Source organism: Saccostrea cucullata, unplaced genomic scaffold, assembly GCF_032062105.1.
Source record: "Saccostrea cucullata isolate Sc308-1 unplaced genomic scaffold, CSIRO_AGI_Scuc_v1 ctg188, whole genome shotgun sequence".
NCBI classification, from domain to species: Eukaryota; Metazoa; Mollusca; class Bivalvia; order Ostreida; family Ostreidae; genus Saccostrea; species Saccostrea cuccullata.
Window position 1 is genome coordinate 183,866 of NW_026926584.1, and position 13,940 is coordinate 197,805.

General features: G+C 31.5%; 1 protein-coding gene across 3 annotated transcripts; it reads right to left on the bottom strand.

Annotated features, from left to right (window-relative positions):
• Nucleotides 1-5,110: 5,110 nt before the first annotated feature.
• On the bottom strand, nt 5,111-11,068 carry LOC134272140 (uncharacterized). 3 transcript variants are annotated; one of them, XM_062754384.1, is made up of 9 exons: nt 10,934-11,068; nt 9,029-9,214; nt 8,871-8,933; nt 8,370-8,567; nt 8,052-8,153; nt 7,761-7,853; nt 7,510-7,569; nt 7,072-7,156; nt 5,111-6,495 (listed from the first exon to the last, which is right to left on the bottom strand). In XM_062754384.1, the coding sequence occupies exons 1-9, from the start codon at nt 10,986-10,988 to the stop codon at nt 6,219-6,221; spliced, it is 1,119 nt and encodes a 372-aa protein (XP_062610368.1). In that variant the 5' UTR covers nt 10,989-11,068; the 3' UTR covers nt 5,111-6,218. The 3 variants fall into 3 exon arrangements, with proteins under 3 accessions (XP_062610368.1, XP_062610371.1, XP_062610370.1); XM_062754387.1 differs by lacking the exon at nt 8,871-8,933; XM_062754386.1 differs by lacking the exon at nt 7,510-7,569.
• Nucleotides 11,069-13,940: the final 2,872 nt, after the last annotated feature.

Sequence of the window (13,940 nt, forward strand, 5' to 3'; positions counted from 1 at the left end):
ATTTCTTAAATTCTAAATTCAATGCTTTAAACATCACACCGTTTAAAACCGATTTTACTTGATTGTTACGACGATGACTTGAAACATTTGAAATAAAGAAGAAAATGATAAGGGTCTAATATATACTTAAAGAATTGATTGATTGATTGATTGATTGATTAATTAATTGTACGTTGTTTAACGTCCTTCTCGAGAATTTTTCACTCATATGGCGCCACCACTTGCCGTTGGATATCTGCAAATTTTGTCCTGTACTCGGCACTCAGGGCCATTGAGCAGGGAGGGATCTTTTTTCGTGCCAGCACCTACTGCGTCATGGGACCTCGGTTTATACAGTCTCATCCGAAGGACCGGTCTCCACGTCCCAAAGTGGGATTCGAACCCGCAACGTAAGGATCGACTCCTTGCTTCGCGACTCTAGAGAAGAATGCTCTAACTACTGTGCCACGCCGGTGACTATACTGAAAGGAAAAAGAAACGCAGGGTAAGATAACATGGGAAATATTTTTACCAAGGACTTCGCTACAACCGAATTTTACTGAATACCGTTATCACTTGCATACGAAGTTTGTGACCGCTTTAACCCCCATGACCAAGAATTACGCAAAATGGTCAGATAAGAATTTTGGTTGCATTTTCATTTAAGAGGATTTGAAATGTTAAGAAAACTAGAAAAAAATATAAGAAACACAAAATCATTTCACCTTAAGTTTAACCTGCGTTTCTTTTTCATTTAAGGATATATAATTTTCTTAATCTTGTTTGTAAGGCAAAATCAGAATCCCAGAGTATGAAGATTTATTTTTCGTGATATTCAAAATTCACACTAAAAATTTTTTGAAAGAATACAATTTTTTTTTTTTTTTTTTTTTTTTTTTGGATATGATACAGAAACTAAGTTTATTCTTCAATCCTTCTCTTAAGAAAAATTACATTAACTTTAAAAAAAAGGGAGGGATGAGGAGAATTATGCTGACATATATAGTATTTGAGTTCACAAAAGCTATAAAAGTTCTGCGTTTTATATCCGTGAATTGCTAGTTTCATTTCACAGAAAAGTTCTGTGTATAGATTATCCACGTACATTGCACAGCATCCCACCATACAAAACGCTTAGTGCAATTCCTGGAAGTCATATCTATTTTTGTTTTTTTTTTAAATAAATATCTTGTCAAGTGTACAGAAGTTGATTTTCTTTCCTAATATTATAAGTTCGGCCGGCAGCTTTTTTTTTTTTTTTTTTGTATATTTGCACTTAGGCACAACTGTGTATTACATTTAACTTTAAAGCAGTTTACAAAATTGAATGCTTAAAAAAATGTCACTCTCTTTGCAATTCACTGAATTTATATTGGAATTGTCACTATTTGTTTACTGACGGACATAAGATAATTTATTTAAAATTCAAAATGTTACTCTAATGCATTTCATTTATATTTTGGGATTAAACATTATTGGGTGTTTAGAAATTTCAGGAATGTACAAAATTTAAATTAGAAATTAGACAATTAACATGAGATATGCATATACACACTATTACGAAAGCCTAATATAACATAATTTAAGTTTTTTAATGTGAAGAATAATGGCAAATAATAAAGTAATAGAGAGAAGGGTGAATTTTGAAAAGGATATAATGACAATGGAATTAAAAGATCTGAAGAATACAAAGCGAGCTGATATTAACTATATATAACAGTTTTTTTCACCGTTATGGCGACGATAATATGTTGATTTAAGTTTATTCTAGGTCATGAGCAATTCAAGTACCAAAACTTGATTTTGTCAAGTGTTTATAAAATTAGATGAATATAATCTCTCTCAATCTAATATCAATTAATTCGAGAGATAAAAAGTTAATTCCCAGGAACAAAATTCAAAATCATAGAATGGTAAAAACATATAATAGTTTTTCAAATTCAGTCTTGGTCTTCTAAATACATGTATTTCAAATTTCACATACTTCATAATTCATTGACCAAACATGTTCCCCCAAAAAAAGGATTTTCAATTTTCTTTTTTAGATTAAACTATTCCTTCTTTTTCCCTCTTTTTTCGTTTGTTAATTATGATAAGTTTTTTTAGACATTAAAAAACTTCCATTACATTCAGATTTTTTTTGTATCTATGTGATGCACAATTTATTTTTAAACTCTTCAACATATAAGGAAGATATCTAATGTTGTGGGTCTCAACTCATAATTAAGATATATTGACCAAGTTTTAAAAACTAACAATAACTATTTTCATTCATACAAAATCAAATTGTCTCCCTGTACTCAAATTAAAAAATATCACAGAGACTGAGTACATTTTTTCATATTGGTATTTGAATATTTCACTATAGAAAAGACGTTATTGGCAACCTGGAACAAACCTTTATGAAAACGTGAAGACTTCAGATTTTCTGCCATGAACTTCCCCTTATTTATGTAGTAATATACCCTCATAAACTACATTTAGAGTTTAAGTTTTCTATTTGATTCTTTTCTCATAAGCAGACTCTAAGTACGCACAATTTCTAAAACAAGACAAGCTACTTAAAACCGAGTGATGAAATACTAAGTATATCAATGTAGTTGATGGGTCAGCAGGGGATGTTTACTTTATCCCACCTCTGTAGTAGTTGATTGATCAGTAGGGTCTGCTTACTTTATCCCACCTCTGTAGTAGTTGATTGGTCAGTAGGGTCTGCTTACTTTATCCCACCTCTGTAGTAGTTGATTGGTCAGTAGGGTCTGCTTACTTTATCCCACCTCTGTAGTAGTTGATTGGTCAGTAGGGTCTGCTTACTTTATCCCACCTCTGATGTAGTTGATTGGTCAGTAGGGTCTGCTTACTTTATCCCACCTCTGATGTAGTTGATTGGTCAGTAGGGTCTGCTTACTTTATCCCACCTCTGTAGTAGTTGATTGGTCAGTAGGGTCTGCTTACTTTATCCCACCTCTGGTGTAGTTGATCGGTCAGCAGGGGATGTTTACTTTATCCCACCTCTGATGTTTTTAGATATCCTTGTTTGTTCTGTTCCAAATTTGAATTGTTTCAATGGACTTCTGAAGTTGATTACTGTTCATTATCTCCACAAATTCACGAAATTAGAAGGACATAATTATTCGTGCTGCATAAAAGATAATTTACCATTTTTATTTCAAATGGTGTTTTAAAGATGTAAAATGTACAGATGAGTGATAGGCTATCGAGAAGCATTAAATAGACATTTAGTTTTCGGGGGTTTTTTTTCATGTAATATTATTAATATTTCAAAGAGGTTTTATCTTCAACTTTTGAGCAGACGTTTTTCTTGACATTTATGTAAAAAGTCTACATAATGATTTTTGTTCTTGCAAATAAAAATTCTACAATGCTAATAAAGCTATATTCAGTGAAACCCGCATGATTTATTTCCATAGGGAAAACATTTAGTGAGGAACTATTTTTTGTGACGGAAGATTTTTTTTAAGAGAAAATGGTTAATTTTTCTCTTTAGAAGTATTTACAATATTGTTCAATTGGATTCTTTTTAACATGCAGCCTGCACAAAGAGTTAATTTGTGCAGTGAAAAGTTGCATGTTGGTCTTAAATTATAATTTAGATTAATCATTAATTTGATCATTTCATTTGAAATATACCGGTATAGCAAATATAAAATATTTGAATTTCACAAAATATAATTTGAAAGTCCTGGGGGAAAGAAGCACGATTTAAGCTTAAAATTAGCACCATTCCAGTAATATCTAAAAGTAACATCACAGACCAACATTTTTTATTTGCTTTTCTGGACATATAAGATCATTTTACCCATTCTGCTTAAAGGTACTTGGACACAGATTTGAAGTTAATATTTTCTCATTTTTTCTGTATAATATCACGAATTATATATTTTTATAGCATTTCACACAAAAATTAATTAAAAATCTTATTTCATAGAAAAGTTATTAAAACTTTAAATTTTTTGGCGGGTTTGATTGACACATCCTTGCACTTTCACAAATTTTAACTTTATTCTTAATCCTTAGGAAAAGTGGCAATTTTGATGTGTTTTAATGAGAAATATTAAAACTTTTATCAAGAAAAATAATTTTATTCAGAATAGAAATGTTCGAAAGCAAAACACCTTCACAAGTATCGTCATTCCGAACTAAGAGATGCGTACAGAGTTTAGCAAATCGAGGACACTCGTGTTATGTACACAGTTTTTGTAAACAGGGCTCGAGTTCTGTTATTGTTTATATTTAGAATTCACCGGGTGCGTTCAATCGTCACAGTCTGCTTACCACAACTGCACGGACTGACAATATATTGTGTGTTTGTTTTGCTTTCGAACGTGTCTACTCTGAATTTTCTGGATTATAGTATTAATGTTTTTCATTTATACAAAACGAGATTGCCACTTTTCCTAAGGATTAAGAATAAAATTGAATTTGTGAGAGTGCAAGGATATGTCAATCAAACCCGCCGAAAAAATTGAAATTTCAATATCTTTTAAACGAAATAAGATTTTTAATTAATTTTTGTGTGAAATGCTATAAAAATATATAAGTCGTAATATTATAGAGAAAATAATAACTTCAAATCTGTGTCCAAGTACCTTTAATTATATATTGGGGAAAAAAAGATTATTCGTATGCAGTAGTCTTAAATTAGTGTTATTCCTCAATCGGTACTTTTAAATCACAATTACTATAAAAGTTTTAGTTCTGCGTCTTATATCCGTAGATTGCTAATGGCGTTTCACAGATACAAGTACGTATTGTTCAATTACATTGCACAGCATCTCACCACAAAAAAAAAAAAAACACTTGGTGCAATTCCTGGAAGTCATATTCATTTTATTTTAAAATAGTTAGGTCGGCAGATATATCTTTGGAATTTTTGCACACACATGCACAAATGTATATATCAAAATCTAAAAGCAGTTTACAGAATCGAATGCTTTCAAGTAAAATTTATCCTTCTTTTCAAAATTTACTGAATTTATATAGGAATTTTCACTTTTCTTTTACTAACATTAGATACTTTATTTGAAAATCAAATTGTAAATTGTTGGATTTTAAGGAAAAATGCATATAATCTCAATATAATATATATATGTTTAATTATGTTATTATTGACATTGTTAGCTATTTAGAAATTTCATAAATATACTTTTAAACTTTTATCTCCACATTTCATCATGAAATTAGAAGGGCAAATTCGTGCTGCATAAAAAGATAACTTGGAACTTCTATTTCAAATGGTGTTTTAAAAGATCTAAAATGTACATACGAGTGATAGCCTATCGAGAAGCATTAAATGGATAAAGCTCATCAATACTGAAAGATGCTAAATTCATAACAAAGATTAACGAAATTTACAATTATGAAGAGAAATAATTACTATGGATGTAGTCAGTATAATAGATTATGGCAGTAAACCCCAGGGTTTTTTTCTGAAGACAGCTATGAGGAGGACAATGACCTCTTACAGGACACGTGGGGTCTCAGTATCCAATCAGAATCCTCCACAGAAACCTCCAGTCTCTCCAAACAGTCCAGTGTGGACGAGGCCATGCTGGAGGACGAAGAATGTGAGTCGAGATATTTTACTCAGGTGACCCTTATGGCCCAAGGGCCTCCAGTTTAAACAAATTTTCTATCTGCACAGAGTAAAATGCTTTAAATTGAAATTTAACAACATTATATCTGCAAAAGAGTTATCATAATATGAGATGAATTCAAGATTTGTGGGTTTGAAATTTTAAGTCTTTTTTGTGATGCTAAATTAGCAGACTGAAAAGAAATATTTTGGCATGTTGTGAAGAGATTTGCTAGATACACTGGTAAAAGCTAAGGAAGATAAATATTGAATTCTCTCATTCCAGTTTTATGTTATTTATATAGTATGCTAAAAATAAACTGCAACACGCGTACAGCTACAAAGTATACAAATGAAACGTATGTAGGAGTAAAAAGTTGGAAAATGCATTATCGTGTACAAAACTGGATTTCATATGATTGAAACATAGGTGCAACGGAACATTTGGTACAAGATATTGATCCAAAAGAGGAATAGTAATATGATATATAATTCGAACATTTACGTATAAAGAAAAAAAATACAACATGCAATAATGAAAAATGGTAAAAAATGAATAAATTTTAATGCTCTCCCCCTCCCTCTCTCTCTCTAAAAATGAATTAAGGAAGGATATTAACACGAAACAGTACACTTTTAAATATCAGTTCTCTAGCAAAATCGTCTCTACTGTTTGCCCTGACGTTCCAGGGTTGTTATGGTAACCAGACTCTCGTCTTTTTGTTATCTCGCTGTATGGGTTTTCCTGCTCCATCGGTAGATTTTTAACGCGAGTAGAATGGCCATGTGTGTTTTGGGGAAGAACCTCATACGTGCATGCTTTCTTCTTATTTTTTCTCTCATTTGACTCGCTTTTTATTTCATTTCCCGCATCAGTGCTTCGATTTTCATTCAAGAAAACGTTCAATTTTGATGATACCCTGAAAGGAAATTTTTTGCATTTATTGAAAGATTAATATTTTAAATAAATAAAAACATGCATAAAAAGATAAAATTAGAAATGAAAAAATAGGATTTGTATTTTATGTATGTCTTCATATTTTGAATGCTTTTCTTTTTTTTTTCTTAACAGTACTTGCTTGATTCTAATTCTGAACATTTCCTTTGTATATAATTTTCAGAAATGGGACATTTCCGTTGTACATAATTTTCATTTTGAGGACAGATGACACAAACAAAAAAATGGATGCCTGGATTGGTATATATTTTTTTTGCCTAATATCATTGCAAATGATGCAAATAAAAAAGTTCTAGAATATAAAGAAATTGTAAAGCTTCTGTGATGTTCAAAAGTCTGCCCTTCTGAAACCATCCTTATTAATCTATCCAAATATTTTTCACTTCAAATTCCATTTTTGTGCAAATTTGAATAAAAAAAATAAAAACTACGCTGTGAAAGTTATTCATTTTACTCATTTAAACATGACCCATGTTGTTATTTTCAAATTCTTTGACAAAAGTTTGTTTGTATCATCTGTCTTAATCAGATAACGAACCTTTTCCAGAGAAGTATGCTGATGCACATAAACAACACAACCAGAAACAAACTTAAAGCGCTGAGTGCTAATGAGACGGAAACAGCTAAAAATTAAAAATCAGCTTGATCATTTACAGGATATACCGGTACAAGTTCAAGGAAATTGAATGCTCTATAAAAAATTATGAATGTCATTCTTTTGAATTATTATAATTTATTTGTATACTTAGATACATCTTAGATACATTTCATAATTAGTTCTTGTCATTGCTTATATGAATAATCTGCTAAGCAATGCAATGCATATACCGGTAATTTTATGTATTCCATGTCATACTCTGTGTCTGTAGGTGGTTAGTGGACATGTGTGTTTGTTAGAGAGAGAGAGAGAGAGAGATTTACATTCAAAAATCGTGTAGATTCCTAATTTTTCTATAGTAACATAAACCTGACACACCAGGAACTGCGTTATCCTTGTCAGTTGAGGTCCTTACGGTCTGTAGTTTTTTCTTGTGACCTACAATTACAATCCCATGTTCTGTTTCGTGTATCGTGCCATCTTTTAATTTATAAATTTATTCACATTTTTAATTTGCCGTAAAATAAGGGTATTGCTTTACTAAGATGACCTAAGTCATAGCTACAGCTTTGTAGATTTGTTAGAAAATTAATCTTATGATGATATCATCTCAAGCTATCGACACGTACTTTTCATGGCCCATATGACCTCATCTCCTTTCATTGGTGGCCACTGCTTCGCAGTCATTTCAAGCATCACTGACATTCTGAAGTCTGTAATATCTAAAATGAATCATGTGAAATATCGGTAGTCCCTTATATGGTAAATCAGTCATGCAAAACATTAGTAGTCCCTTATATGGTAAAATCAATCACGTGAAACATTGGTAGTCCCTTCTATGGTAAATCAATCACTTAAAACAAATAAATAACAATTATTTTATAAGGATTATAAATATGTCTGGATAATAAATAATTTACATGTTGTGTTGATACAAACTCCCATTTTTGGAGCACTGCAGTTGTCGGACTTCGTTTCCACTGTTTCATTGTTTCTAGACACAACATATGTGCAGAAGGTATCTGTTATTTGGACGAAAATTTTAAAGAAAACTCAATATTGCTGATCTAAAAATACAGCTTTAAAGTAAGAGTTTGATATAAATTGGTGTGTTTATACGTATTTCAATTCAAAAACTTATTTTTGACACACATTTCGATTTGTTAAAGGCAATATATCTTATATCTTAATATTAGTACTTGTACGTAAAGTCTGGTAATTAATCCATTTTCAAATACCTTCAATGTCGCTCAGTTCAGCGTTTGGAAGCCAAAATGCCGCGAACGGTTTGGGTGAAGGAAGAAATTTATGTAGAACTGAGAACATTGCGTACTTTTGTAAGGGACCTTCTACTCTAAACTGGGCAGAACCGCACAATTCTCTGGACTCCGTGTATGACACCTCCGTCAAGTTACCCTCAATGTCCCCTGAAGTCACTAAAGTTAAAAAAAAATAAAATTACGTGATACATCTCCGTGAAAATGCCCAGACAATTAAAATAGTTAACCAGAAACAATGTGTTGTCCTAACTATACTGATATGTTATTTAAGAGAAAGAGACATATTTTACAGGTGGTTTGGTAGCTGCTTTGAACTACTAATAGATTTTGTTACAAAAAATTGAACTTTAATGATTAAAAAGAAATAAAAACAACAAGGCTTTATTACTTACTCTTCAATTACAGATGCAATTGATTTTGATCAGCTTAATTAATCTGAATAAGGACAATAAGAATTACCACAAATGAATGGCAGTTTTCTGTCTTGCTGCTCATTTAACCTTTTTATCTGAAGACATTTTACTGAAAAAAGTAAAAAGAACTAGTCAAATAAATGTTTTCAAATGAAATGGATTTTTGTGTAGTTTTTTTTTTAAATTATCTATTGTTATCTATACCCTGATCACACCCAATCCTTTGAATTTTTCCATCAATCCAGGCTGAAACGTTCACGCCAATGCCTTCGACGACATCATTATGAAGATTTTTGCCCTCGATGTAGCTTCGTGGTATCAACTGCGACTCATATTTTGCATTACAATCCTTAGATGCTGTAATCCAGTCAACTTTTGATGCAAACGACCCTGTAGACAAAGATAAACACAATCATAATTTAACATATAAATAGGATACGTTTGCGAAACAATGAGGTTCCACTAAGATGGCTCATGGCAACTTTGTCGAATGCAAGACAAACTCCAAGGTCAATGTACAGAGATAAAAAAAAAATATTTGTACCGAAAAAAACGGTCTTACCAAAAGGAATACCTTGTAAAATTTGAAAGTCCTAACTCCAATTGTTTTATAATTAAGGTTAAAAAAAGATAAGTCAATCTCCAAGGTCAAAGGATCATATCAAGTGTTTCACAATAAATGGTGTCCAGTTGCAAGGGAAGGGCTTGTCAAAAGATATGCAAATGTGAAAATTACTTTTTTTTTTCAAAAGAAGGTCAAACTACAAGATCAAGAACAATAAGTCAAAACTGTAAGTATCAAGAAAATAGTCTTTTCACAAGAAATACACTTATGAGAAATGAAAGCCATAAACACTTAGTTCCGTTCAAAAGTTATGGCCAAAGTTAAAGTTTTTTTTAGAAAGTTTTTCAAAATAAAAAGACAATGTTCAAAATTAACGGTGTCCAGGAGAAGAAATTTTCACAAGAAATATACTTGTAAACTAGTGTTAATTGTAACGGGGACCGTTACAGATGTTCCCCAAATGCTCCCCAAATTCCTTTTTGTGCCTTATTCCTGTAAGACTTTTTTTATTTGCTCAGGATCGAGGGATTTCATTTAAGAATAAAAAGTTGCAATGATATCAACTATATACCATTTAACGTTTTGCGTGCGCGCGCACGTTCATACATATGCAAGATGATCATGACATATTGGCTAAACGATTAACATATCCTTATATACTGAGAATTTTCAAGTATATTATTCATTTTGCACATGCGCATGTGCATGCACGTCTTTGCATTCAATTTTGATAGTAGCATAATGTAAGAATCCATTATACCTATTAATATTCTAAATTGCATCCCGTTTTGTTCAGAACCAAGAAAATTAGAGGCATTTAAAGTTTCAGCCAATCAGATTGCAGCACACTGTATGCACGTGCTTTCATGATTATTCTTATATATCATACTGTAGATCTTCGTAATGTATGGCTTTGTTCAAAATTTTAAAGGATTATGACAAAAAAAGAGAAAGATATTGAGACTTTAATTTCAGCCAATCAGAGTGAAGCGCACGTGCATGCGCGTGAGATCTTGCTATTTTGACCATGTCGTCTTGATTATACTACTAATATATAATTATTACAAAAAAGAAATTTATAAACTGTTATAAAATTTTATTTTGTTGTTTTGTTTTGTTAGTTTTCTGTCGCTGAAAAACGATATGCAAAAGACTCAAAGAAACAAAACAATGGGCAACTATATGGTTCATTTCACGTCATTTTCAAGATCGGTCTTTGAAAAAATATTTGTACATGTGATCCTGTTCTGACTAGGCGGTAATGATTTCGTATATATGTGTATGATTCATAATTATAATGATATGTGTAAATTTTATTGAGAAAATAATAATGATAATTTTGGTTTTATGAACATACTGCTTTTGAAATAACTAACTGCTAGAAGTTAGTATTTTTTTTAAATAATGCAAATATTTGTATTCACTCTGAACATATTTTTTAAGTACAAGTGTTCCAAAGAATTAATAAAATAAAAAGAGCTGTGAATCACTATATGTAATATTTGTTTTTAATTGGAGATAATGATAAAATATTAATGATTTACCTTTCACCCAAGATAGGATGAACAAGACAACGTAGAATTGTTCACACGATTTCATCTTTTTATATCACTTTCTTCGTCCTGAGTTTTGTATAAAAAAAAATATGTATTTATTTCTTCCCTCTTGGCTCTCAAAACATTATTACTATAAGTACTGAAATAAACACGGAATTTGTATTTTGATATCAAATCAATTTCCCAAAATTACACCAGTTATGTGATGAGGGTCAAAATTTCGATGTACATACTTGATTGACAGATTCAAAATTTTACACTCTAAAAAATATTTATAATGAAATCAAGAAATATTTTATTCGAAGAAATGAAAAAGATGAGATAAAGCCAAGAAAATTAACATTTCCTCAAAAATGTATAAAAATACGCAAAAAGGGTTTCAGAATTAGTAAAGAGGGAAGTAAAGAAATGGAACTAGTAAGTAACACATCATTACGAGGACTGTTCATGCAATAAATATTGTCATCGGTGCTCGGAAAGAAACCAAAAAAACGCTTTTCTATGGTTTAGTCTTAATGATTTAACTAAAATATTCTCTTTTAATCTACACACATGTCCGTAACATTTTTATTCAATTTCTAATTGTCCTAGAACACAATTTTGAGTATGGTCCTTTCGTATACTGGAATATGGCAGACCCTATGATTTCCTGGACTTATTATACCCCCCGCTTGAAAAGCGGGAGGGTATATAGTAATCGGTATTTCCGTCCGTCTGTACGTCCGTCCGTCTGTTACGCTTTGGGGTACCCATCTCTTATCCGCAACTCCTCCCATACCACTGAAGGAAATTTAATGAAACTTTCACAGAATCTTTATTACATATTGCCATTGTGCACCTCTTATTTTACTTTTTGATCTGACATATATTTTCGATTTTTCAGAGCAAAACATGGACACTGCCATTATATTCATATGGGAGGCGGGGGGTATCATTTAGTGAGTTCATTGCTCACAGTACCTCTAGTTTTTTTTTTTCTGAAAGGTGTTTTTTTTTCAAGTTTGAAAGTGAAACAAGTCAAAGGGTGTATAATCTGGCGAATATTGTTGGTGTGACAAAACATTAACTTTCTTTTTATCCCCAAAAACCCCTTTACTCATCACGGCGTGCGGGTTTGGACGCTGTCATGAATAAATTTAATGTAGTGGATTTCTGATTCTGGGTCCTTCGTCTCAAAAACCTTTCAATTTTTTGCAAAAATTTTGCTTTCTAGACTCCTTCAGAAATTGAACTTCCTTCCTGAATAAGAGTTTGAACAACAAAACCACTAATATTTAAGAAAAATAGCATATAAAAGTGTCTGTGCTCTTGCAATTCTTTGCTCTTCTCAGGCCTTTGCAGTTTTGTCAAGTGCATCCTATTGTAAATTTGTTTTGAGGGTTTAAAGCAGAATGGATTCAAGTTTCATTATCTGAATTTCAGACAAACTTGGATAAGTACAATTTTTGAATTTTTAAAGTAATTGTATATATTCCAACACGGTGTCGTTTTCACGCATTTTTCAAATTATAGGATGGTCTTTCAGCATTAAACTTTTTTACTATCAAATGTTTCTTTAAAACATTGTGAACTATTTCCAGAATGATGTCTATCAAATTTGTTATGTGTCTTAAAGTCAATAAAACATAATCAGTGATAATTTGTTGACTTTTTGCAAATATACATCGCATGGTTGTTGTATGTCCTTGTCGCCAAGGATGGTGTCAATTTTGATGCCCATTATATCATTTTTGTTCATTGAAATCCACCTGTTCATGTGTATATAAAACAGACATTGGTTGCTGTAAATTTCACATATTTCAGTTAATATATTTTTTGGGGTATTAACAATTTTTACAGCAGTTTTAATGAAGTGTTAAATTTCACTTGGTATACTGATTCTTGGCCATTCATTTTTAATTCAGTGTCTCGTATAGCCCTTGTTTTCCAGCTTCCCACAATGAAACTATGTGATAAAAAGTGGTCACAGTGATATCAATTCAATAAAGATTCAATAATGAGAGAATGTCAAGCTTAATGTTATATGATATCTATGTTGTATGTCATCGAGCTAATGACATTATTTATTGAACAGCCCTCGTATCCGTAAAGGACATCTCAATAAGAGAACAACTGACATCCCAGTGAGAGAACAATTACATCCATGTAGGGGAACAACCATATTGAAGTAGGAGAACAATTATATTTCAAATGAGAGAACGATTACTTCCATGTGTAAGAACAATGACATCTCAGTGTAAGAACAATTACATCTCAGTGTAAGAACAATTAATTAATCTCTCAGTGTAGGAACAATTAATTACATCTTAGAACAATTACATCTCAGTGTAAGAACAATTACATCTCAGTGTAAGAACAATTACATCTCAGTGTAGGAACAATTAATAACATCTTAGAACAATTACATCTCAGTGTAAGAACAATTACATCTCAGTGAGAGAACAGTACGTTACATCCAAGTAAGGGAACAGATACATCCCAGTAAAAATAATATTCTATTCATTATTCTTAACCATAAAACTGGGCCACACCTTTGAAACCGTTTGTCATTGTTATGTAGAATATATTTGTAAGGCTAGATATATTTAAGATGTATTTTTCATTGTTTCTATATGATTTTCCCACGCTAATTAGAATATGCAAAATAAATGAAGGAAAAAAACTAGAAATATAATGGGATATGTATATGTAGGAAATATTTCGAACACGATGCTTTTTATAATTAAGTAATTTTTTAATGGGCTTTAAAGCCTTTCTAAATATACATTTAGTTTTTTTTTCGTTTAATGTAACAACATTCATAGAATCCTTCTGACAAACTTATTTCAATGCGAACCTTTTTAGCTCACCTGAGCTGAAGGTTCAAGTGAGCTTTTCTGATCACATTTTGTCCGTCGTCCGTCCGTCTGTCTGTCCGCTGTAAACTTTTCACATTTTCGACTTCTTTTCAGGAACCACTGAGCCAATTTTAACCAAACTTGGTACAAAGCGTCGT

What these genes read in the sequence shown, in the direction of transcription:
- LOC134272140 (XM_062754384.1), bottom strand. Translation starts at nt 10,988, where the DNA reads ATGAAATCGTGTGAACAATTCTACGTTGTCTTGTTCATCCTATCTTGG. An exon ending in GGTCATATGGGCCATGAAAA is followed by an intron (nt 7,570 to 7,760) that starts GTACGTGTCGAT and finishes TTGTAATTGTAG; the next exon opens with GTCACAAGAAAAAACTACAG. An exon ending in CAAGGATAACGCAGTTCCTG is followed by an intron (nt 7,157 to 7,509) that starts GTGTGTCAGGTT and finishes TTTAATTTTTAG; the next exon opens with CTGTTTCCGTCTCATTAGCA.